This window comes from Gymnoscopelus braueri (genome assembly GCF_963280865.1).
Source record: "Gymnoscopelus braueri genome assembly, chromosome: 7".
In the NCBI taxonomy this organism is placed as follows: domain Eukaryota; kingdom Metazoa; phylum Chordata; class Actinopteri; order Myctophiformes; family Myctophidae; genus Gymnoscopelus; species Gymnoscopelus braueri.
In genome coordinates, this window is record NC_137608.1 from 14,407,805 (window position 1) to 14,433,771 (window position 25,967).

Here is a 25,967-nt window from a genome sequence, read left to right on the forward strand (position 1 = left end):
AAATAAAGTAAAGTAAAGTAAGTTCCAGAATGCTAAAGACTCCAAACTTGGTGAGTGCCCACCACAGACTTCCAATTTCATAAAGAAATACCACTTCCGGTTTGTCGGATTGCCTTGAAACTTCCCCCACACACTCTCTGAGGGGTTTGCAGTTCAATGGTGCAATCCGGAGGTGCCCCTACCTCCCAAACGCAAGGTCGCACAGGTATGACAGTGGACCTGGGTGCTGCAAGTGCATCACTGCTCGACATCACTGTTATAGCAGTGTTTACCACTTCAAATGGCCATACTTCGGTGACCATTGCTCTTATCAGCGCAACTTAGGACTAGATTGGAAGGCCGCGTAGTGGCCTGAAAATGTAGTATATTTAAATGTTCTATATGTTTTAGTAGTTGTTTCTGTTACACTGTTGTTGTTTTGTTCAGTTGTTTGAGTGTTGAATGTTTAATGGAACACAATGGAAACAAGGCTGGTTGGCTTTTTTTTATGTCTCACCCATTTGGTGTGTTTGTAGCTCCTACAGTCAGTAACTTTATAATTGTCGATAAAATATTCAATCAATGGTGAGAGATCAGCTGATGGGTTCAAAGACAGCCTCTACATCTATAGAGGAAGCTGCCAATGAATGAAGCTGTTTAGGATGACTGACCTGTATTGATTGGTTGACTGTTCTGTCTGCATGTGTGGTTTAAAACTGGTCTGAAAGACACAAAGCAGACAGGAAACAATCAGTGACTTTCCTGATGTTCAGTATGAGTGATTATTCTGTAGTAACATAATTACTCACAATGTCCATGTTAGAATGATCGACATCATCAGAGGAGAGTCTAGAACACACACACACACACACACACACACACACACACACACACACACACACACACACACACACACACACACACACACACACACACACACACATTAATAGATTTTCATGTTAAGGAGGTTGAGTGAGAAACAGATTCACAAATGCATGCATGGTTCAGTTAATTTTTCGGAAATCAAAATCAAAACAAATATAAATTAGTTTATTGCTTTCTAAAATGTGTAATTTACTAAAACTACTGTTATACTAACAACATAACTATAAAGTATGATATTGTTTTTCTTTGAACAACGATGGAGCTACACTATTCATGACTCATCTTCTGGATTTGAAATAAAAACAATTCCATGTAAAATAAAAATAAAAGCCAATTCTGTCATTGTCTAGTAAAGAACATCAAGTGATTGACAGGATACAATTGTTTGATAAATCACACGTGAGCTAGCCTGGTAAACCCTCCCTCCGGAAATCTCATTTCTATTTGATTCCAGTAGTGAGTCTGGCCTGATCCGCCTTTCTGCAATATTGGCTGTGGGCTGGAGTTGGGCGGGAGTAATACCGTTGACTGACAACCCCTTCAGCCAATGATAATTTTTCCCCTTCAGCCAATCAGCAGTTCACCAGTGTAATGTGACGCAACGGGACTTTTGAGACGGCCGTGCCCAAAATGGGTTGCCTTATTCGGATACATGGGTGTCACTGCCCGCCCCTACCGGTTCTCTAAATTTTTATTTTTAAATAGGCTTTGTCATGATTAATTGACCACATATATGAAGTTAAACAACTAAATTCTATCCAAGCGATATCTCATAAGTAAATTCCGTGCCTCAAAATAGAAGTTAGAGAGCTTTTTGAAGTAAAAAAATAGCGGAGAATATAGCGGACAAGAAAAAGATGGCTGCCGTTCGTGTTTTGGGCTCACTCGAACTCGCCACCTGATTGGCCAACGTAAGCTGTCAATCACAGAACAATGAGCGACGACGCTGATAGGCTCGGCCGTTTGGCGTACACAGCCAATATTGCAGAAAGGCGGTTCATGCCAGACTCACTCCTGAAATCAAATGGAAATGAGATTTCCGGAGGGAGGGTTTATCAGGCTACACGTGAGCCCATCGTGAGATGATTCCTGGGCTCAGATCTATGCTGGTTCCTACCAGGCGGCAAGCAATCTCTGCTGGATTGGATTTGAAACCCACTTCCTGATTCTCTTATGGGTGCAGTTCCCATTAATGGCTAGGTTCTACCGAGTGAAGACCCGCCCTCGCTGCGGTTGCAGCCAATAGCAGTCGTTTTTTTCTCTTTTTTTTCTGGACTGGAAGTTCAAAGATGGCAGATTTGAATTCGCCCAAAAAATTGCTTCAAAACGGGTCTGTAAAACCAATGGGGCTCCCTTCGTCCATATGTTTTACAGTCTATGGTTCCTACTCATGAGGGCCATTGAACCCACCTACATGGGCACTTTAACTTAATGTTTAAGTGGTTTTTTGTTAGTAATATTTTATGTTGTGTATGTTTGCAACTTGTCCTGCTGCTTGTCCCATGTTGCCCCTTGTAAAAGAGATTTCTGATCTCAATGGGATTTACCTTATCTTAATCTGAAAAATGCACTCTTTAAATGTCAGAGACATACTGCGCCGGTTGACCACCAGATTTTAGACCAGGTCTGAGCTAAAGTAGAATCTCTTTCTGTATTCTCACTACACAGATGCACAGATCGGTCAATTGCATTTTGTACTCTGGCCGTAAAAATGACAACTGCATCAGGTATAAACTAGCAATGACAGAGGCCTTTTTAAGTTGCTTTATTCAATCTACATATTTATATTTATTTTAGCAAATGCCCTCAATGCAAATGTAAACATACATGCCTGCTTCTCATGATTGATATTATTGAATATGTCGACCCTAATGTTTGCATTAGGTATTTTTTGTGGTGGTGGGCAAACCTCAGAACTATAAAGGTTATTCCACGTGTTCTGATGTTTTGTATTTGTTTATATGTTTGTTTGTTTTTAAGATAATGTTTATTTTCATTCAGCTGGAGGAAGTTATCAAACATCCATTTTTTGATGTCGGCTATACAATTATGGAGGGTGGCTAAACTGTCTGTGTTGTCCGGGGTTATTGGTATGTAGAGCTGCGTATCGTCGGCATAGCAATGAAATTGAATGTTGTAGCTGCGGATTATGTCGCCTAAGGGGAGCATATATAGGGAAAAGAGTATAGGGCCGAGGATCGAGCCCTGGGGGACCCCACAATGTAAGGGGGATGACACACCTCCAATGGCGACCGAGAAGTGTCTGCCACTTAAATAAGAGATGAACCAACAGAGGGCGACACCCGAAATGCCCACGACTGTCTCCAGCCGGCTAATGAGCACTGCGTGGTCGATGGTGTCAAAGGCCGCCGTTAAATCCAGCAGCACGAGGATGGAACAGTGACCTGAGCCGGTAGACAGCAGGAGGTCATTCGATACCTTTAGGAGAGCTGTTTCAGTGCTATGCATCGGGCGGAAGCCTGACTGAAATTTTTCAAATATATTATTGGTACTCAAGTGGGTTAGTAACTGATTAAAAACAACTTTTTCAAGGACCTTGGATAAAAAAGGGAGTTTGGAGATGGGCCTGTAGTTGCTCATAGAAGAGGGATCTAAATTTGATTTCTTTAACAGAGGAGTGACTATGGCAGATTTAAAAAAGGCAGGAACAGACCCGGAGGCCAGGGAGGTGTTAACTAAAGACAAGTAAGACGCGCGAACGCGGGAAGCGAACGCAGCTCGAAAACTAAGGCGTTTTTTTTTTTTAAATACCAAAAAATTCTGCGTTAAAAGGAGCATCTTAGAAAAATTAAAATTCACCCAAAAAAAACTTTGAATGTTTTTGAACAATTCAACAAAGTGTTTGAAGTGCCTGTTTCACCCACTTCCGGGGGGCGGAGCCAAAATCCGAGGCCGTAGTATTTGTTTGTAGACCCCGACTTAGGGGGGGTAGAAAAAGTTTCGGAGCGATTCGGGCACTTTTCATTTAACATGGGGTTTCAATGGGGAGTTTTTAGGAGCCTTCTCCGGGGCGTGGCTTCCGGGGGAAGGGGCGGGCTTAAACGCAACCTTGATAGGTGTGTTCGGTTTTCAAAGACCTTTCATTTGATGTATGGTACGTCTATATTGGACATTTACTTGGCTGCACACAGCTGCACATAGGCAGTGCACACAGACACACAGACACACAGACAGACAGACAGACACACAAGCCGAGCACGGTTTCATAGTAAGCTCCACTTGCGCCTTCGGCGCGCCTCCTTCCGCTGCGTTCGCAATAATATGTGGGGACCAACAGAAGGTAAGATCTTGCCTGCTGGTGACTGCTCATAAGTCCGACATCCCACTACTCCGAGTTAGTAATGTCGGAACAATGACATGTCGGAACAATGACATGTAACCTTACCTGCTAGCTCGGGAATATTACGGAAATAACCGTGTGTTTTAGCACTTACGGTAGAAGTCAGAAACACCTGGATTTGTTAGCGTCTCACGGTCACAGAAGTCGATCCTGGCCTGTTGAAACGTACTTAAGCTAAACAAATCTTCAGCGAACTGAGGGAAAACGCTTTGCTTTCAGACGAGAAGAGGAATGAAGGAACAAGTGAAGATCCGCCCCCTGACTATATAGGCGGGACCTCCGGTCAGGGAAGCGAATCAGAATCCAGCCAAATGGACTTTGTCTGAAGTGTATCAAGAAAATGCTTCTGTGTTCACGCCAGGGGGCGCTCTCCCATAGCGAGACCTCGAAGCGGAGTATTGAATATAGAACTGTAAATATGAATTGAGGTGCATATACATGTGGTAGTATTGTATGTAAAATTGTATTGTGTGTTTATAGGCGTGGGTATATTTTGGAGTTACCTGGAGAATGGTATGAGCTAGCCAGGTAATAGGGACCCACCTATATAAGTCTGTGTCTGAGAGATGAGATGACAGCTTTAAACAGCTATAACTACAGTTGCCAGCAAGCTAAATGCCCCAAACTTGGTTGGTGCTCTTACACGACCAATAGAGACAGGGTTGCTTAAGCCCCCACTCCACTGTTTGTCTGTCTTCTGATTTTATGTTTTCTGTGAGGACTGCGGATGAAAATTTGCATCTTTGCTAAATCTGGTGTATTTACGTCCATGTGACGTCCATTAATATGCATTGTCCTGTCCAAATAAACAAATAAAGTAAAGTAAAGTAAGTTCCAGAATGCTAAAGACTCCAAACTTGGTGAGTGCCCACCACAGACTTCCAATTTCATAAAGAAATACCACTTCCGGTTTGTCGGATTGCCTTGAAACTTCCCCCACACACTCTCTGAGGGGTTTGCAGTTCAATGGTGCAATCCGGAGGTGCCCCTACCTCCCAAACGCAAGGTCGCACAGGTATGACAGTGGACCTGGGTGCTGCAAGTGCATCACTGCTCGACATCACCGTTATAGCAGTGTTTACCACTTCAAATGGCCATACTTCGGTGACCATTGCTCTTATCAGCGCAACTTAGGACTAGATTGGAAGGCCGCGTAGTGGCCTGAAAATGTAGTATATTTAAATGTTCTATATGTTTTAGTAGTTGTTTCTGTTACACTGTTGTTGTTTTGTTCAGTTGTTTGAGTGTTGAATGTTTAATGGAACACAATGGAAACAAGGCTGGTTGGCTTTTTTTATGTCTCACCCATTTGGTGTGTTTGTAGCTCCTACAGTCAGTAACTTTATAATTGTCGATAAAATATTCAATCAATGGTGAGAGATCAGCTGATGGGTTCAAAGACAGCCTCTACATCTATAGAGGAAGCTGCCAATGAATGAAGCTGTTTAGGATGACTGACCTGTATTGATTGGTTGACTGTTCTGTCTGCATGTGTGGTTTAAAACTGGTCTGAAAGACACAAAGCAGACAGGAAACAATCAGTGACTTTCCTGATGTTCAGTATGAGTGATTATTCTGTAGTAACATAATTACTCACAATGTCCATGTTAGAATGATCGACATCATCAGAGGAGAGTCTAGAAACACACACACACACACACACACACACACACACACACACACACACACACACACACACACACACACACACACACACACACACACACACACACACACACACATTAATAGATTTTCATGTTAAGGAGGTTGAGTGAGAAACAGATTCACAAATGCATGCATGGTTCAGTTAATTTTTCGGAAATCAAAATCAAAACAAATATAAATTAGTTTATTGCTTTCTAAAATGTGTAATTTACTAAAACTACTGTTATACTAACAACATAACTATAAAGTATGATATTGTTTTTCTTTGAACAACGATGGAGCTACACTATTCATGACTCATCTTCTGGATTTGAAATAAAAACAATTCCATGTAAAATAAAAATAAAAGCCAATTCTGTCATTGTCTAGTAAAGAACATCAAGTGATTGACAGGATACAATTGTTTGATAAATCACACGTGAGCTAGCCTGGTAAACCCTCCCTCTGGAAATCTCATTTCTATTTGATTCCAGTAGTGAGTCTGGCCTGATCCGCCTTTCTGCAATATTGGCTGTGGGCTGGAGTTGGGCGGGAGTAATACCGTTGACTGACAACCCCTTCAGCCAATGATAATTTTTCCCCTTCAGCCAATCAGCAGTTCACCAGTGTAATGTGACGCAACGGGACTTTTGAGACGGCCGTGCCCAAAATGGGTTGCCTTATTCGGATACATGGGTGTCACTGCCCGCCCCTACCGGTTCTCTAAATTTTTATTTTTAAATAGGCTTTGTCATGATTAATTGACCACATATATGAAGTTAAACAACTAAATTCTATCCAAGCGATATCTCATAAGTAAATTCCGTGCCTCAAAATAGAAGTTAGAGAGCTTTTTGAAGTAAAAAAAATAGCGGAGAATATAGCGGACAAGAAAAAGATGGCTGCCGTTCGTGTTTTGGGCTCACTCGAACTCGCCACCTGATTGGCCAACGTAAGCTGTCAATCACAGAACAATGAGCGACGACGCTGATAGGCTCGGCCGTTTGGCGTACACAGCCAATATTGCAGAAAGGCGGTTCATGCCAGACTCACTCCTGAAATCAAATGGAAATGAGATTTCCGGAGGGAGGGTTTATCAGGCTACACGTGAGCCCATCGTGAGATGATTCCTGGGCTCAGATCTATGCTGGTTCCTACCAGGCGGCAAGCAATCTCTGCTGGATTGGATTTGAAGCCCACTTCCTGATTCTCTTATGGGTGCAGTTCCCATTAATGGCTAGGTTCTACCGAGTGAAGACCCGCCCTCGCTGCGGTTGCAGCCAATAGCAGTCGTTTTTTTCTCTTTTTTTTCTGGACTGGAAGTTCAAAGATGGCAGATTTGAATTCGCCCAAAAAATTGCTTCAAAACGGGTCTGTAAAACCAATGGGGCTCCCTTCGTCCATATGTTTTACAGTCTATGGTTCCTACTCATGAGGGCCATTGAACCCACCTACATGGGCACTTTAACTTAATGTTTAAGTGGTTTTTTGTTAGTAATATTTTATGTTGTGTATGTTTGCAACTTGTCCTGCTGCTTGTCCCATGTTGCCCCTTGTAAAAGAGATTTCTGATCTCAATGGGATTTACCTTATCTTAATCTGAAAAATGCACTCTTTAAATGTCAGAGACATACTGCGCCGGTTGACCACCAGATTTTAGACCAGGTCTGAGCTAAAGTAGAATCTCTTTCTGTATTCTCACTACACAGATGCACAGATCGGTCAATTGCATTTTGTACTCTGGCCGTAAAAATGACAACTGCATCAGGTATAAACTAGCAATGACAGAGGCCTTTTTAAGTTGCTTTATTCAATCTACATATTTATATTTATTTTAGCAAATGCCCTCAATGCAAATGTAAACATACATGCCTGCTTCTCATGATTGATATTATTGAATATGTCGACCCTAATGTTTGCATTAGGTATTTTTTGTGGTGGTGGGCAAACCTCAGAACTACAAAGGTTATTCCACGTGTTCTGATGTTTTGTATTTGTTTATATGTTTGTGTTTTTTTTTAATTGAACACCTAGGACCACAATGGAAACAAGTCCCCTGGAGTTTTTTGTGTTAACCTTTTAGACTAAATGTCTGACTGTACCTTATGCTGTTTTTCATTTTCTGTCTAATAAAGAAATCAATGAACCGTTGTGAAAACTGTGAAAACACAAAAAAGGAAGAGTGTGTTTGTGAAAGTAAAGCACAGAGAATATAGATGTATAATAATTTAGCAGGATTACCTTGTTAGGTTTGTTTCCTCTTGTTCCTCTGGTCTTTCTTCTGGTTCTTGTGTCTCTGGTCTGTCTTCTGGTTCTTGTCTCTCTTTCGACTCTGGTTCTAGGAGTTCTACTCCTGTCTGAAGGAAAGATGCCCCAACTGGTGTCCTGTTTATGAATGAATGAATGAATGAATGAATGAATGAATGAATGAATGAATGAATAAATAAATCCCACAATCTGTGTGTGTGTGTGTGTGTGTGTGTGTGTGTGTGTGTGTGTGTGTGTGTGTGCGTGTGTGTGCGTGTGTGCGTGTTGTCAAAAGCTGACTGTGCCACCATTAAGCGGGGGTCATAGGTCATACAGTCCCCTCTTTACAGTCAGAGCAACACAGAATAATTATAATAATCTGAACTCAATCATCGATGTTCTTACCTGGGTAGCCACAGCATATTTATCTCCCAGTATGAGGGTTTCACTGTGTGGTTTCACAAATGTCAACGAGGTCATCGCGACCTTGTTGACATTAATTGTCTGCCTTTGAAAATAATTTGTCTGGGCCAAAAATACATAGTAAAAGGAAAGTACACAGGAGCCGAGATACAGCCTTTTTAAGTAATAAGTTAACCAAGAAGTGAATGGATCATGATATCTTGGGTTCTGAACGTTCATTATATATATACATATTATTTTTTTCAAAATGGAAGTTGGCGACGTCAATGGCACTCTGGGCTTATGAAAATGTACTGCTCCATTCACTTCCTGGTTAATTTATTTGGGAAATAACCTGTATCTCGGCTCCTGTGTTTTACTATGTATGTTTGGCAAAACTTGCTATTTTTAACAGCGGATAACAGGCGAACGGAAGGTCACGATATAATAATATAATAATAAAACTTTATTTATATAGCACCTCTCAAAACTGTGTTACAAAGTGCTTCACAAAGAAAACAAGAAAAGAAAACAGTAACAAAAAAAAAGATTAAAAACAATGCAGAAAACAATGCAGGAATGCACAGGTACAATTCACAATTCACTATAGACTAGTATAATTGCCTAGGAGTGGGGGTTAAAAGCTAATATATAAAAGTGGGTTTTAAGGAGGGATTTAAACCGAGGGACAGACTCAGTGACCCTGATCTCCAGGGGTAGGGCATTCCAAAGAGTAGGGGCCCTGAAGGCGAAGGCCATACGGCCTTTTGAATTTAACTGACCTTTTGGAACGGCCAGGAGCGCTTGATTTGAGGATCTCAAACTGCGAGTGGGCACATAGGGGAGGAGTAGGTCCGAAATATAGGCTGGAGCAAGACCTAGCCTAGCCTTACATGTAGTGAGAAGGATTTTAAATGTAATTCTGGATTCAACTGGTAACCAATGGAGGGATGCTAAGATGGGTGTGATATGGTCGAATTTTCTTGTACCAGTTAAAAGACGGGCCGCAGCATTCTGAACCAGTTGAAGGCTATTGATGGATTTTTTTGAGAGGGAGGAGTACAGGGAATTACAGTAGTCTAAACGTGAGAAAATGAAAGCGTGAACAACCTTTGTCAGATCAGCAATGGTGAGGAATGATTTAATTATTGATATATTTCTGAGGTGATAAAATGAGGATTGAACGACCTTCTTGATGTGATGCTGGAAGTTGAGGTCTGGGTCGAAAGAGACACCCAGGTTCCTAAACGTGGGTTTGAGGTTCGGAGTAAGTGGGCCAAGGTTGCTTTCAACCTGGGCTCTGGCGAGGGGGGGGCCGAAGACCAGAACCTCTGATTTATTTTCATTCAGCTGGAGGAAGTTATCAAACATCCATTTTTTGATGTCGGCTATACAATTATGGAGGGTGGCTAAACTGTCTGTGTTGTCCGGGGTTATTGGTATGTAGAGCTGCGTATCGTCGGCATAGCAATGAAATTGAATGTTGTAGCTGCGGATTATGTCGCCTAAGGGGAGCATATATAGGGAAAAGAGGATAGGGCCGAGGATCGAGCCCTGGGGGACCCCACAATGTAAGGGGGATGACACACCTCCAATGGCGACCTAGAAGTGTCTGCCACTTAAATAAGAGATGAACCAACAGAGGGCGACACCCGAAATGCCCACGACTGTCTCCAGCCGGCTAATGAGCACTGCATGGTCGATGGTGTCAAAGGCCGCCGTTAAATCCAGCAGCACGAGGATGGAACAGTGACCTGAGCCGGTAGACAGCAGGAGGTCATTCGATACCTTTAGGAGAGCTGTTTCAGTGCTATGCATCGGGCGGAAGCCTGACTGAAATTTTTCAAATATATTATTGGTACTCAAGTGGGTTAGTAACTGATTAAAAACAACTTTTTCAAGGACCTTGGATAAAAAAGGGAGTTTGGAGATGGGCCTGTAGTTGCTCATAGAAGAGGGATCTAAATTTGATTTCTTTAACAGAGGAGTGACTATGGCAGATTTAAAAAAGGCAGGAACAGACCCGGAGGCCAGGGAGGTGTTAACTAAAGACAAGTAAGACGCGCGAACGCAGCTCGAAAACTAAGGCGTTTTTTTTTTAAATACAAAAAAATTCTGCGTTAAAAGGAGCATCTTAGAAAAATTTAAATTCACCCAAAAAAAACTTTGAATGTTTTTGAACAATTCAACAAAGTGTTTGAAGTGCCTGTTTCACCCACTTCCGGGGGGCGGAGCCAAAATCCGAGGCCGTAGTATTTGTTTGTAGACCCCGACTTAGGGGGGGTAGAAAAAGTTTCGGAGCGATTCGGGCACTTTTCATTTAACATGGGGTTTCAATGGGGAGTTTTTAGGAGCCTTCTCCGGGGCGTGGCTTCCGGGGGAAGGGGCGGGCTTAAACGCAACCTTGACAGGTGTGTTCGGTTTTCAAAGACCTTTCATTTGATGTATGGTACGTCTATATTGGACATTTACTTGGCTGCACACAGCTGCACATAGGCAGTGCACACAGACACACAGACACACAGACAGACAGACAGACACACAAGCCGAGCACGGTTTCATAGTAAGCTCCACTTGCGCCTTCGGCGCGCCTCCTTCCGCTGCGTTCGCAATAATATGTGGGGACCAACAGAAGGTAAGATCTCCTTCAGAAGTCGGGTGGGAATGATGTCCAGATTACAGGACGAGGACTTCATATGAGAGATGGTTGAGAGGAGGGTTTCTAGGGGTATCAATTCAAAGGAGAAGAAACCACCATTTGGGGGACCCTGAGAGTTGGAGGTAAGTACGGGGGGTTGAGTGTTGGCCATCTGAGATCTGATCAGTAAAAAAGGTTAAAAATTGCTCACAGTGCTCAGAAGAGGTAGGCATGTCGAGATTTTGGGGAGCACCAACAACACGTTCTATGGTTTTGAATAAGGTTTTGGCATTGAGATGATCGTTAGAGATCAGGGTGGAAAAATATTTGGTTCTTGCATCTCTGACAGCAATGTTGTAATTTCGCATGAGATCTTTAAGAAGTTCATAGAAAACAAGTAATTTGGAGGATTTCCATTTTCGTTCGATTTTTCTTAGCTCTCTTTTAAGAGCTCTAGTGTGGTCAGTTAACCAGGGTGAGATTTTATTGGGTAAATTAGTCCGGGTTTTGAAGGGGGCCACGAGGTCTAATGTTTCTTGGCAGATTTTATTAAAATAAGTGAGTTGATCGTCGATGGAATGGTAGGGAGCTGGGGTAATTGCAGTCGTATCAAAAACAGTGCTAAATTTACTGGCAGTTAACACTCGCATGACTGAGGTTTCATACTCCTCCACCAAGCCTGAAAAAAGATCATTTTGATCCCCAAATCAGGCTATCCTATTGGCCACTGTCTCCCTCTGTTCTCCAGACTAGTTCACACTTTCTCCCCCAAACAGTGGGGGGTTCCATTGTCTTCTAAAAAGAGTTGAAAATGGGTTGCCAAATTTTGAGAGAGAAATAAGCAGGCAGGTCTATGAAAGTGTAGGCAGTAGGCTAGTGTGTATTTCTATCCGTCTCCTATATGTCATCATGATTTGTGATTTGTGTATGTGGGGATCTCATTTTTACTTCCATGCAGTGTTGACAAACGAAAACGAAACGAAATATGTTCGTCAACGCACATTTTTCAAAGGACGAAGACGAGACCACCACCCATGAATAAACAATAACTGGGACTACTAAATCATTATGCAATTTCGTTGACTAATAAAGACGAGACGAAAATGTAGTTCACTAAATAAAGACTGGACTAAACTCTATGGTCATTTTAGTTCACGAACAAAGACGAGACGAAATATTATATCATATATTTATTATATGATTTTGTCACTCCCTGTCTCCTTTGATAAGCAGCGCAGGGCATGCTGTTCCTCACTCACACACACACCCCCTTTTAAAGTTGCAGCCGCGCACGCACACACACACACACACAGAGTCACACCGTCAAATGAATGGCAGGAGGATTCAGATTTCAGAGCGAAACTTTACAAAATAAAACGGTAAAATGCTTTGCACGGGGCTCGGGAGAAAGAGAAGAGGTGATATGGACACATTTTCGCTACATCGATGTGGAGAACAAAACCCAATGCTTGATTTTATCCGAAGGCAAGCAATGTGGGAAAAACACAACAAGCGTTCACCACAAAGAGATCGAGTTATAAGTTAACAAAAGGTTTGCACTTTCTCCATTTACACCCCATACATCTACACAAACGTTCAGATTTCAAATATAAAGTGCTTACCTCATGGCCAGGGATGTTACAATTCTATTCGGGTAACCCATAAGTACCCATATTTTCCGTATTGTCCAATAAAAAACATTTTAATCCGATCGGTGGCCATTTTCTCCGTATTTTCTCCATGCTTTCAACTACGTGACCCTATCGGTTGGGAGGTGTAATTGCACTCTGATACACTATAACTCTATGAGAAAATGACCGCCAATCGGATTAAAATGCTTTTTATTGAACAATACAGAAGTTACGGGTACTTATACCCACCCGAAGTAAATTGTAACATCCGTGGCCACGGAATAAAAACTTTATATTTGAAATCCGAACGTTTATGTAGATGTACGGGCTGTAAATGGAGAAAGTGCAAAAAACAGGTTGAAGTTTCGTCATGACTGTCATAATATGACCGTCAAGTAATGCTGCTATAAATCTAGTAGCAGCAAGCGAACTATAGTAACTTGTAAACAACCCAGTGACAAACCTATATTATTATTATTCACTATAATAATATTCACATTATTGTCTGAGCGTAAAGCTCTCATTCTATCAGCTGTCCACGTCGCTGACAAACGCGTCTCCTCTCCTCCTCCCTCGGTGCAAGTGAACACAATGCTATGTTCCACAAATGTGCTCAATCCTGCGCAAAATATCTGATCTTCAAGCATAAAACAGTTGCTGCGTGACAAGCTGTATGCTTGTAGATCCTATCTTTTTCCACCGCTTTGCAGTGAAAGGGAAAGTGGAAAATGGGTCGCCAAATTTTGCGAGAGAAATAAGTCAGGTCTATGAAAATGTTACTGCATGCGTCGTTGTGCCCTGAGAAAACAGTTAGGCATGAATGGGGTAATAATAGCCGAGGCTAATTTGCAACACCAGTCCCTGGTTAGACCTTTCTATATAAATATATACCTAATAAAAATGCATGAAGCTCTAATCTAAACAAGTATGAAAAGATATTTCTATCTGCAAAGTAACTAGTAACTAAAGTTTTCAAATAATTGTAGTGAAGTAAAAGTACAAGATTTGCCTCTGAGCTGTAGTGGAGTAGAAAAGTATTACCATTATAATGTAATTATATATATAATTATAATATTAATAATAATAGTAGAAAGACGCGAAAAACAAGCCCAAAGTCGCTTATAATAAGCAGACATGGCAACATGGACTCGCTGCTGCGTAGGGAGTCTGCTCGTCTACGGGCCGCTCTGCGGGGGGTCTAGAGGTGTCAACTGCTCTTGCCTGGGGAGAGAGGGGGAGAGCGGTCAATTTAGCCGAAATATAACGGTTGGGATGGTATATATGGTATATATTTCATATTTATAATACGTTTCAGAAGAAAAAAAAAACGGAGATGATTTGAAACAAATATTTAGGAAAAGTCATGAAAGGGGAACTTTCTCAGAGCTTCATGAGAGAAGATAATCCACTTTAAATTCTCAAAATCGGTCATATTGATAGCTTAGTCATGCAAGTGTTAAGGGGTTAAGGATGCGAGACCGGGAGGGAATAGGTGTTTTCCTGGAAGGAGGAGCAGACATCAAATTAAAAACAACACTTTTGTGATCGGACAGACAAAAATTTGCAGTTTCTAAATTAGAAATATTCGCATCAAAGGACAGGACTAAATCGAGAATGTGACCTTTGTCATGAGTTGGTCCTGAGGCATGAAGCACAAAATCAAATGATTCAATAATGTTCATGAACTCCTTGGCTAACGGGTTATTAGGACAACATACATGGACATTTAGATCACCAATAAGAATGATTCTGCTATTCTTTTTTGTCATAACTATAGATAGTAAATCAGAGAATTCTGGAATAAAAGAAGCATTAGATTTTGGGGGACGATAAAGTGCAATAAACAGGGTGGGGTGTTGTTTGTTTATGGAAAAAGCCAGATACTCAAAAGATGAAAACTCGCCAAATAGGACGGGAGAGCAAATGTAATCAATATTAAAAATTGCGGCTAAACCACCTCCAGCACGGCCTGAGAGCCTAGGTTTCTGCAGATAAGAAAAGGCGGGGGGGGAGGCTGCATTGAGAAGGCTAAATTCACCGCTTTTCAGCCACGTTTCAGTGAGGATAAAAATGTCAATATCATTAGAAGTAATAAAATCATTGCAAATAGCTGATTTATGGTTGAGTGATCTAATGTTTAGGAGAGCAATTTTTATTTTGCCATGAGATGAGGTAGTCGAAACAGGGGCAGTCATAGTGGTGTGGGTTGGAATAAAGATTAAATTAGAGGCTGTGGCAGTGCGATCTGAGTGTTGGGAATAGTGTCTATCAGAGATTATTGTAGGAATGTGAAAAGTGGTAGGATTCGGGAGTCCACCTGGCCACAGGGGGGAGCCGGAGTGATTATGGGCGAGACAGGTCACTTGCTGGGAACCGGAAGTATTTTGAATAATACCGGAAGTAGTTACAACGGGAGTGTAAACAACAGGCACGATGACATTTTCTTTTCTTTGCGGAAGCACAGTGAAACCCTCCGTGATTAGCAACCATCAGGGGATTCATCATACTGGAGCTAAATATTCTGTGACTCATTCCAGACGAGAATGACAAGATTTTGAGTTTTCAGTGGTTTATGATAGAGGGCGCTGTTCTGCAGCCTGTGAATTAAGCAAACAAATTGAGCTGGTTTGGTTTAGTGTAAAAAAGTCAAATTTTCTCTGCTTTCTGTTCTTTTTGGCGAAAACAAGCCACATTTAACTGGACATAACTATGGAACGGATTATCGAGACCGGACAATCTTTTCCACCCCGATTCTACGAGACCCCTTGTGAGTGTAATGAGGCGATCGCCGCAAGGACGGCGATCACAGAAAATAATCCATGATTTGTCAAAGTGTAGTAAAATCGCTCTGAATTTCTGGCAGTGGCTTGACATTTTTCTGGAAAAAAATAGTAAAATTTATCCAAATCGCTTTACATTGATTGTGCCATTCACCCATTCACACACATTCATACACCGATGGCGGAGGAAACCATGCAAGGCACCAACCTGCTCATCGGGAGCAATTAGAGGTTCACATAATGTCCTGTTGCAATGAGTGCAGACACCAAACAATTACTAGAATTATCTTTCATGTTTAGCAAATGATTCGTAAGACATTCGTAAAGAGTATATAAACCATTTACAAACGTTATCATGTGCCTTGTTGTAAAGTGAAGACTTTGAATTATTATTTCATGTTTAACAATGATTAGTAAGACATTCGTAAAGAGTATGTAAACCATTTGCAGACGTTATCATGGGCCTGAGCCTAGTTGCTTCTTTTGGGCTTGTTTTCATAGACCTGGCCACTTGTTTCTTTTGCTAAATCTGGCAACACACTGATTACCTGCATTACTACCTGCAGTAAGCTACTAGGGAGGAAGTGAACAGTGATGCAGTTGCAGACTAGACAGAAATATGTCTAATTCATGTTTTATGTGTTTTAACTGTCTTGTTGAAGGTGATCGAGGTAACATAAAATGGCTAATCTTACACACATGAAGTAGCATTATGACATAATGACATAATCCACAATGTTTGTTTTGATGTGTAGTAATGTCCTCCATGCTTAGCAGTTTAGCTTAGCAGCTAAAGCTAACTTGCACTGAGGTGGTGACTGCAGAGGCTCCAAGCTGCTACTCTGACATTTAAATAAAGAAATTCATCACAACAGAATCACAGTGTGTGTGCTGTGTCTAAGAGTTGTTACATTAATCTTAATACAAATGTCTTAATAAATGTTTTATACTTTTATACTCTATAACGTTACTTCTGCCACTTTTTGATGTCACATGTTTTACTAATCATTGTTAAACATGAACTAATAATAAATAATAAACGAATGGCTTACGAATCATTTATTAAACATGAAAGATAATTCTAGTAATTGTTTGGTGTCTGCACTCATGAAAGCTAGGTAGTTTGCAACAGGTTATTACAGGACATTATTTAAGGATGAACTAAATAGAGTATAAATAATGTTTTAATGTATTTTAAATAATGTTTAAATGATTCTTAAATGTTCTAAAATGTTATTATAAATGATTTCATAATCATTAACCAATGTATATAAATAGTTTGTCTATGATTAGATCTTTATCTACAAATAGCTTGTATATATTATATAACATCAAATACAAATTATTTAATAATCATTTACAGATATATATAAATGGCTTATTCATGAATAGTTTACTACTTACTAATACCACATACATGATTTGTAACCATAGTTGTAAAGGTTTTAGTATAATTTACGAATGTAAACAAACAGGTTGTTAATGATTTGTTAATAGTCTACAAACTGCTTATAAACGTTTATAAATGCTTTATAACGGGTCATTATTGTAAAGTGCTACCAACTCAATCATCCTGGTTACACTTCATTATTTATCTAATATGTAATTGGATTACATTTTCTAGTATGGCAACCTTTATTTATCAGCTTTCAGGAGGACCAGCACCCCCCCCCCCCAATTACATACATGATGATCACAGTGAGCCAATGAGGTATCTACGTTTATATATCCATGAACCACAGTAGCCAATGAGGTATCTACATTTATATATCCATGAACCACAGTAGCCAATGAGGTATCTATCTTTATATATCCATGAACCACAGTAGCCAATGAGGTATCTACGTTTATATATCCATGAACCACAGTAGCCAATGAGGTATCTTGTTTATATATGCCCTTATAGTGTTTATCCTTATAACAGTAAGGAGTGAGTGAGTGAGTGAGTGAGTGAGTGTGAGAGTGAGAGTGAGAGTGTGTGTGTGTGTGTGTGTGTGTGTGTGTGTGTGTGTGTGTGTGTGTGTGTGTGTGTGTGTGTGTGTGTGTGTGTTCTTCCATTCTACTTACTGACACAGAGACACATCGCCACCAACAATGAACCCAGGGTAGAGAGGTTCAGTGAATGTGTTCTGGAAGGTGTACAGGTGTCTCAGTGTCTCAGAGGAAGACTGATAGAAGGACAGAGTCCCAGCAGGGCAGTCTAGATACACTGCTACTCTGTAAACACTGTGATCCACTGATACTCTGTTGGAGTCAGAGGGACGGACAGGAAGGACAGTTTTCATCCTATTGTGTGTGACAGTGTAACTGTTAGCTTGGACACCATCATCAACATCACCTAACAGAATCCAGGACTTGTCATTGGCTCCAAGCAGACAGTCCTCACCCCGTCCTTTCCTGTTGATTCCTCTGTAAGTCACTGATATAGCAACCGTTCCCCTCCACTCTACCTCCCAGTAACAGTGTCCAGTCAGACCCTCTGTACACAGAACCTGTGGCAGTCTATCAAACCTTTCAGGATGATCAGGATGATACTGATCCTTGTGTTTCCATGTCACCTCTCTGTTGTTCTCAGACAGAGAGAGGCATTTATTTGCTGTGTTTGTGTCCAGTGTGAGATGATGGAAATCTGATGAGAACAACACAGTAAACATTAAAAACATCATTCACTGAGTGGAGCGCGCGCACACACACACACACACACACACACACACACACACACACACACACACACACACACACACACACACACACACACACACACACACACACACACACACACACACACACACACACACACACACACACACCTAACCATGTAAGGTTCTATAATTAACCTTTCAGACCAAGGTTCATTAAAGAACAATTTATTTTAATGGTTCTATAAAGAAACCTTAACGAGTTTAACCCTTCATTGACCGGTGTCTCCCAGGGCTCTATACTTAGTCTGTTCAGTTTTCCATCTACACTAAATGTTTGTTAAAAATAGCAGATCTACAAGCTCACATCATGTCACAATGCAACACGTTGTGAGCTTGTAGATCTGCTATTCATCTAACAGATTTGTGTAGAGGGGAAAGGGAAAGGCCAAGGATAGAGCCCTGGGTGACCCCGGTCAGACAGACAGACAAACAGACAGACAGACAGACAGACATATAGATTGAAAAGCAGACAGACACACAGGCAGGCAGGCAGACAGACAGGCAGGCAGGCAGGCAGGCAGGCAGACAGACAGACAGATACTCACATCTTGTAAGGAGTACAGGTTTAACCCAGTGTTCTCCTCCATGATTCACACTGTAGGAAGTAGAACAACAATGAATCAATTTCTAACTGGCTAACACAACGTCTCCACTACCTGACACTATTATTATTAAGGTTTCGAGGCCTATCAGGCTCGAAGCCTTATTACGTCTCTACACTTTCACTATTATTCTTCCGCCGTTTTTGGCAGTTCTGGCCTAACCGCGTGGTCACTTTTTACGAAACTCTGTAATATGGTAGAGGGCTATGCCAAACGGCTAAGAAACGAAACTCACAACTATCGGCCAAAGGGTGGCGCTATTTCACTCAATTGACTTTGAACAGGTACAACTCATGCCCTGTTTGACCTACAGCCATGAAACTTCACACATGCGTCTCCTCATGCCGAACAACTTTCATTTTGAATTATATGAAAAACAGTCAAAATCTATCTCCTCCTGGGATTTTTGAGCAATCTGCACGAAACGTTTTACACATGAACTTTGGACCTATGCCGACAAACGTGAGCAAGCGGATTTTCCATAAGTGAAAACGTTAAGCTTTTATAAGCCAATGAATATTGCAGTTTTATGAAAATTATTCGTCTGCCCCTAACACGTACATGCAGACTCACATTTGTTTGAAACTTTGCAATAATGTAGAGGGTCATTCCAAGTATCACTGAAACCAATCTTACTCCAATTGGTCAAAGGAGGGCGCTATAGCAATTTTTTGAACATGCAAACTTTGAACAGGCAAAAGTCATAACTCGTTTGGCCGACAGCCGTGAAACTTGCTTACACATGTGCCTTGACTCATGAGGAACACATCTATCACTTTGACCAGTGAGCTCCGCCCTCAGATTTTACGCCATATTGAGCAGTTTGAAAAACATTTAAGCGCAGGATTTCTGAGCAATTTGTGTGAAACTGTGTCAAATGTGTGAGCACCTTTTTCACAAGTTCAATTCAATTCAATTCAATTTTATTAAAGTGTCAAATCACAACAAGTTGTCTCAAGACACTTTACATGTAGAGTAGAGACCCGACATCCCACCCTGAGCAAGCAATTTTGCGACAGTGGCAACGAAAAACTCCCTCTTAACTGGAAGAAACGTCAGGCAGACCCTAGGCTGGCGGCCTTCTGCCTCGACCGTGTCGTGGGAAAGAAGAGAGAGAGAGGGAGAGAGACAGAGGAGAGACAGAAAGTCTCAGTTCAGTTCAGGTCTGTTGGTCCAATAGCTTGATCGCTTAATCATCTGCCTTGAAACCACAGGGTCGCCGGTTCGAATGCCACCTCATATAGACTTCATTATAATTGCATTGCACACAACATGACTGTATCAATGAATACATGTGCAATTGTTAAAGATAACGTGAAATGCTTATTTGAAAGTAGTTATTTTCAATGTATGACGTACTTCATTCGCCCTTTTGTTTTGTTGGATTCTCCTTTCTCACTGTCTGAGGCTGTGGATTGAATAGCTCAATCAATAAAGACTAGCCTCATGTTCCAAAGGTCCCCGGTTCAAATCCCACTCATTACAGTTTACATTTAAATTGCATTGTACAAAACATGACCCTGTTAATTCAGACATGTGCATTTTTTTTAAATAACATGAAATGCATTTTTGAGAGTAGTTGTTTTTTATGTATGACATACTTTCTTGTGAAAATAGCCGATCTACAATCTCACAACTTTTCAGATAGCAACGCGTTGTGAGATTTTCACTAGTTTCCATTCCGAGGAGACAAAAAAAACTTTATTGGTAAATGTTTTGTGAACCAGTGATCTAGAGTAGTTAGCGAAACAGAAGCTTGGTTCATAACGGACGGAAAAACCTATAGATATCAACAGACACCATCAGGGACGCCATATCTCTAGCGGTGCCGGGAGAGGGTTAGTCTGGTTACCTAAGGTGCAATCACAAGCATTTCCTAATTCCCCCATAAGATGGGAAAGCTACACTCTCATTGACTGCTGTTTTCAAATCACACCTCCTCATTTCCATTTAATGGAAATGCTCGATTCTAATTAGCTGGGGAAAAGATGGAGGTGGAGATAAAGAATTTGGAGACACCTGATTCGTTTTTCTGCAACCAACCAGCAAGCGTTCCTTCCAGCTTCTCTCATCTTTTTTTTTTCAAGCACAGGTGTGTTGATTAGGCTACAGCTGAACTTATGGTGAACTCTGCTTGCAAGTTGCTATGACATCACAGGGGCTCCAATTGAGCTGAAACCTTGCCCTTTTCCAGTAAAGCAGAGTTTAATAGCAATTATTTCATTCATGTCTTTGTATGTTTGACAAGAAGATGTGTATATTTTGCAATAAATCTGCACTTTATTTCTACAGCTGTACTTTTGACTTGTTTCTACCGAAGATATCTGTAAAAATAGCAGTCAAGCAAATATATTTGCTTTTGTGTGTGTGTGTGTGTGTGTGTGTGTGTGTGTGTGTGTGTGTGTGTGTGTGTGTGTGTGTGTGTGTGTGTGTGTTACACGCTGCATACAACTCAGTCCATAATTATGATATGGTGCATGTGTTTATTTATATTTATATATATATATATATATATTTATATATATATATATATATATATATATATATATATATATATATATATATATATATATATATATATATATATATATATATGCATACACTATACTATAATTATGGACTGAGTTATACACACACACACACACACACACACACACACACACAGTAGCAAAAGACTGTATAATCTATGTCACACACTTAATATAAAGATCAGTCCATAATAATTCAGCTCTGTTCATCATACAATTAAAATATCACTACAGTAAAGTATTTAACAATTCAAAATATAACTACTTGGCTGTATGGCAATCTCAACAAGACACTGACCTCTTTGTGTCACTAATTAAATGATATTTGAAAGATTCATATCACTTGGTAAGACTTTGGGTGGGTTAAAGAGATGTTCCGGTCGGGAATCAAACTGGTGACCTTTCGATCCACAGCTCCCCCTTCCTCCTCCCCCACAGCTTCTCCTCCCCCCTCCTTCCCCTTTTTTCCTCTTCTTCCCCCCCTCACCCAGGCTATTGTTCCCCAGCTTTAGCGGTGCCGGGAGAGGGTTAGTCTGGTTACCTAAGGTGCAATCACAAGCATTTCCTAATTCCCCCATAAGATGGGAAAGCTACACTCTCATTGACTGCTGTTTTCAAATCACACCTCCTCATTTCCATTTAATGGAAATGCTCGATTCTAATTAGCTGGGGAAAAGATGGAGGTGGAGATAAAGAATTTGGAGACACCTGATTCGTTTTTCTGCAACCAACCAGCAAGCGTTCCTTCCAGCTTCTCTCATCTTTTTTTTTTCAAGCACAGGTGTGTTGATTAGGCTACAGCTGAACTTATGGTGAACTCTGCTTGCAAGTTGCTATGACATCACAGGGGCTCCAATTGAGCTGAAACCTTGCCCTTTTCCAGTAAAGCAGAGTTTAATAGCAATTATTTCATTCATGTCTTTGTATGTTTGACAAGAAGATGTGTATATTTTGCAATAAATCTGCACTTTATTTCTACAGCTGTACTTTTGACTTGTTTCTACCGAAGATATCTGTAAAAATAGCAGTCAAGCAAATATATTTGCTTTTGTGTGTGTGTGTGTGTGTGTGTGTGTGTGTGTGTGTGTGTGTGTGTGTGTGTGTGTGTGTGTGTGTGTGTGTGTGTGTTACACGCTGCATACAACTCAGTCCATAATTATGATATGGTGCATGTGTTTATTTATATTTATATATATATATATATATATATATATATATATATATATATATATATATATATGCATACACTATACTATAATTATGGACTGAGTTATACACACACACACACACACACACACACACACACACAGTAGCAAAAGACTGTATAATCTATGTCACACACTTAATATAAAGATCAGTCCATAATAATTCAGCTCTGTTCATCATACAATTAAAATATCACTACAGTAAAGTATTTAACAATTCAAAATATAACTACTTGGCTGTATGGCAATCTCAACAAGACACTGACCTCTTTGTGTCACTAATTAAATGATATTTGAAAGATTCATATCACTTGGTAAGACTTTGGGTGGGTTAAAGAGATGTTCCGGTCGGGAATCAAACTGGTGACCTTTCGATCCACAGCTCCCCCTTCCTCCTCCCCCACAGCTTCTCCTCCCCCCTCCTTCCCCTTTTTTCCTCTTCTTCCCCCCCTCACCCAGGCTATTGTTCCCCAGCTTTAGCTCAATGAGAAGCGAGGCAGCCTGTGAGTCCATAGGTCGCTGGTTCCCTGTACCCAACAATGTGTTGAGGTGATCATCATTTGGAATTCTTAGTTTTACAAATAGTGTTTCTTGAGGTTAGGTCGTTGTTTTACTGAGGTTAAGGTGCGTGAGGGTGGGAGGGTTGGAAAATAGTCATCTAGTCAGCCACCTTCCCTCTATTCCCATGGATTGGATCCACACCTCTCACCTGCTCTCACTCATCACCAATCACACCTGTCTTCACTCACAACTCATTAGTGGCCTGGTGGCTTTTTCTTTGAAATAATGTTTAGTTTTTCAAATACTTAACTTTAAGCGCCCAATGCCACGCTATTGGCCATGGCCATTTAAAGGGTAGCAACATTAACAAACAAATGAGTCTATACCTGTAACAATGCTCTATACACCAGGGAACCAGATTACTCATATGCAGTGTTGCCTTTGCCAGGATTTGATACCATGACCTTGCGGTTCAGAGTCAAGAGCTCTTCCAACTGAGCTACCCAGACACAAGACACAATGTACATTGACATTTGATGAACGTGCAACTTTTACACTACAGATTTTTTTTTACATCACTCTCCGATTTAATCAAAAAATCTAAGCTGTGTGATATATACATTTTGAGTTAATACCATTAATATCAACCCATGTTCCTCTGCACTCTAGCAATCAGTGCACCTGGTGATACCTAGCCTGTCAGTCATTGGCTCCTCAATGGTGGTGAAAAGTAACTATGTACATTTACTCAAGTACCAATACCAGTGCTTACAATACAAAGTACAATTTTTAGGTACTTTTACTTTACTTTCCATTTTTGTTACTTCTACTCTACTACAATTACAGCAGATGACAGCTTTAGTTACTTGTTACTTTGCAGATGTAATGATTAATACAACACCTACAGTAACCACATACAGCCGATCTACAATGTGACGCGTTATGAGCTTGTATGTATATAATAAGCAACCCATGCTGTATGATAACTTACCACATATGAAATCTAATTCTGTCTATCCAATGGCTCAGTCAGTACTGCGGCCATAGCTGAGTGGTTAGTGAGCCCGCCTAGGGAGCCAGAGGCCCTGGTTGCCCCAGGTACGATTCCAGGCCAGGCCAGCAAATGTGTTGATGAAATGAAATTTGTCCCTGAGCAAGACTCTTAACCCCTAATTGCTCACAGGCCCTCATTGGAAACAAGACCGCAAGGACTTTCATGAACGGACCTGTTAAAGGAATGATCCTTATCCTTTACACTGTATACCCGCAAGTCTATAGATGCCTTACAGCCGAAGGCTCAAGGCTTTGGCAGCTGTCAGAGCACTAAATGAGGACACCGACAAAAACTAAAACATAGGAACAAAAAATAACTTAATGGAACAGACCAGTGACTCTCATTATATGTATATAAATGCCTCCTTTTGCACATTTGATTGAACACTGCCACAATTGGATAGATATTGAATCTTCACATTATACCTGCACATGCATAAAACATAAGCTATTGTACCTGTCTATAACAAGAGCCTGACCCAAACTCTGTTTACATTACATCCAGTAATATATCATTATTGTTGTTGTACATTATTTTATATTTTGTATTATTATTGTTTATACGTCTGTTGGCAAATAAAATCCTCTTCATTCACTGGCCCACTTTCCCAAACAATGAAACCATTCTAAAGGAAACACTGCACAAACAAACACGGTCCAGTTCTACTCACCTGAGAGTCTCTAGTCCAAAATGTGGACTCTTAACAGCAACAAAGAGTCGCTCTAGTCCAGAGCCTCCTGGTTGGTTGAAGTTCAGGTCTAGCTGTTTCAGATGGGATGGGTTGAAGGTCAGAGCTGAAGCCAGAGAGGAACAGCCTTCCTCTGTGACCTCACAGCCTGACAAGCTGCAGAGAAATACATATTTAACAAACTGCTGCTGATGTTCAAGTAGAGATCCACACAGAGAGAAAACTAATTTACCTCAGGATCTGCAGTATACAATGTGGACTCTTCAGTCCAGCAGAAAGCACGTTCAGTCCTGAATTCTGCAGACAGTTGAAACTGAGGTCCAGTTGCTTCAGATGGACAAGATTAGAGCTGAGAGCTGAAGCCAGAACTTCACATCCTGTCTTTGTGATGTTACAGCCAGCAAGTCTGTAATTACAGATTAAATATCTTGATGGACTGTCTAGGTTTTTAAGTAGGGACCCAAGAGCTGGAAAGAGTAGGCAGCCATGATTAACAGAATCTGAATAATCCTATTAACTACTGAAAGGATTTGGACCCATTATCGACACTACAGATGAAGTAATTTAGTCTTACTTACTAACATATTGTTTTGAAGGTTCTTGTTGTACATTTTATTATTACAGGACCAGTTGTCAAGTAAATGCTTTTTCTAAATATACTGTGTATATATATATAACTAGAAAAAGTGCTCCTCGGAGCACAGGTCTCCGCCAAGTCAGGTACGTTATTCTGGCCTCGTGGTGGTGCTATAATAGGCCAATGTGAAAATGGTGCCATTTATTGTTAGGTCTTTCACGGCAATCAGACACTGCATTCATGATTTGAGGCATTTTGTTCCAAAAATGTGTTTTGCTAAATTAGACCTGCTGGTGGCGCTATAACAGGCCAATGTGAAAAGGGTGGCATTTCTTGCTCGGCCTAGTGGGAATGTGCGTGTGAAAATTTAGGCTTTTTGTTCAAAACGGACCAATCCTGCAAACTTTGGAAGCCAACCATAGGCAATGAGGATGGAATATGAGAAATCGGACAGATTCGTGTTGATCACATGACTATAGAGATACTGTGTACCGATTTGCATGACGTTTGGATAAAATCTGTAGGAGTAATGTAAGAAAATGG

General features: G+C 40.8%; 2 protein-coding genes across 3 annotated transcripts in view; one reads left to right on the plus strand and one right to left on the minus strand.

Annotated features, from left to right (window-relative positions):
• Positions 1-25,967, plus strand: part of LOC308088592 (uncharacterized protein) — a 234,271-nt gene that overhangs the window by 89,136 nt on the left and 119,168 nt on the right. The gene's annotated exons all lie outside the window — the stretch shown is intronic.
• LOC308088487 (uncharacterized protein) overlaps positions 1-25,967 on the minus strand; it is a 131,144-nt gene that overhangs the window by 26,029 nt on the left and 79,148 nt on the right. For both annotated transcript variants that reach the window (XM_080432953.1, XM_080432952.1), the window contains exons 9-17: positions 25,080-25,253; positions 24,830-25,003; positions 18,815-18,864; positions 17,635-18,196; positions 8,111-8,254; positions 5,823-5,862; positions 5,685-5,734; positions 789-828; positions 651-700 (exon numbers count right to left, since the gene is read on the minus strand). In XM_080432953.1, coding sequence (XP_080289079.1) covers positions 651-700; positions 789-828; positions 5,685-5,734; positions 5,823-5,862; positions 8,111-8,254; positions 17,635-18,196; positions 18,815-18,864; positions 24,830-25,003; positions 25,080-25,253 — 1,284 coding nt within the window. The remainder of the gene's footprint in view (positions 1-650; positions 701-788; positions 829-5,684; positions 5,735-5,822; positions 5,863-8,110; positions 8,255-17,634; positions 18,197-18,814; positions 18,865-24,829; positions 25,004-25,079; positions 25,254-25,967) is intronic.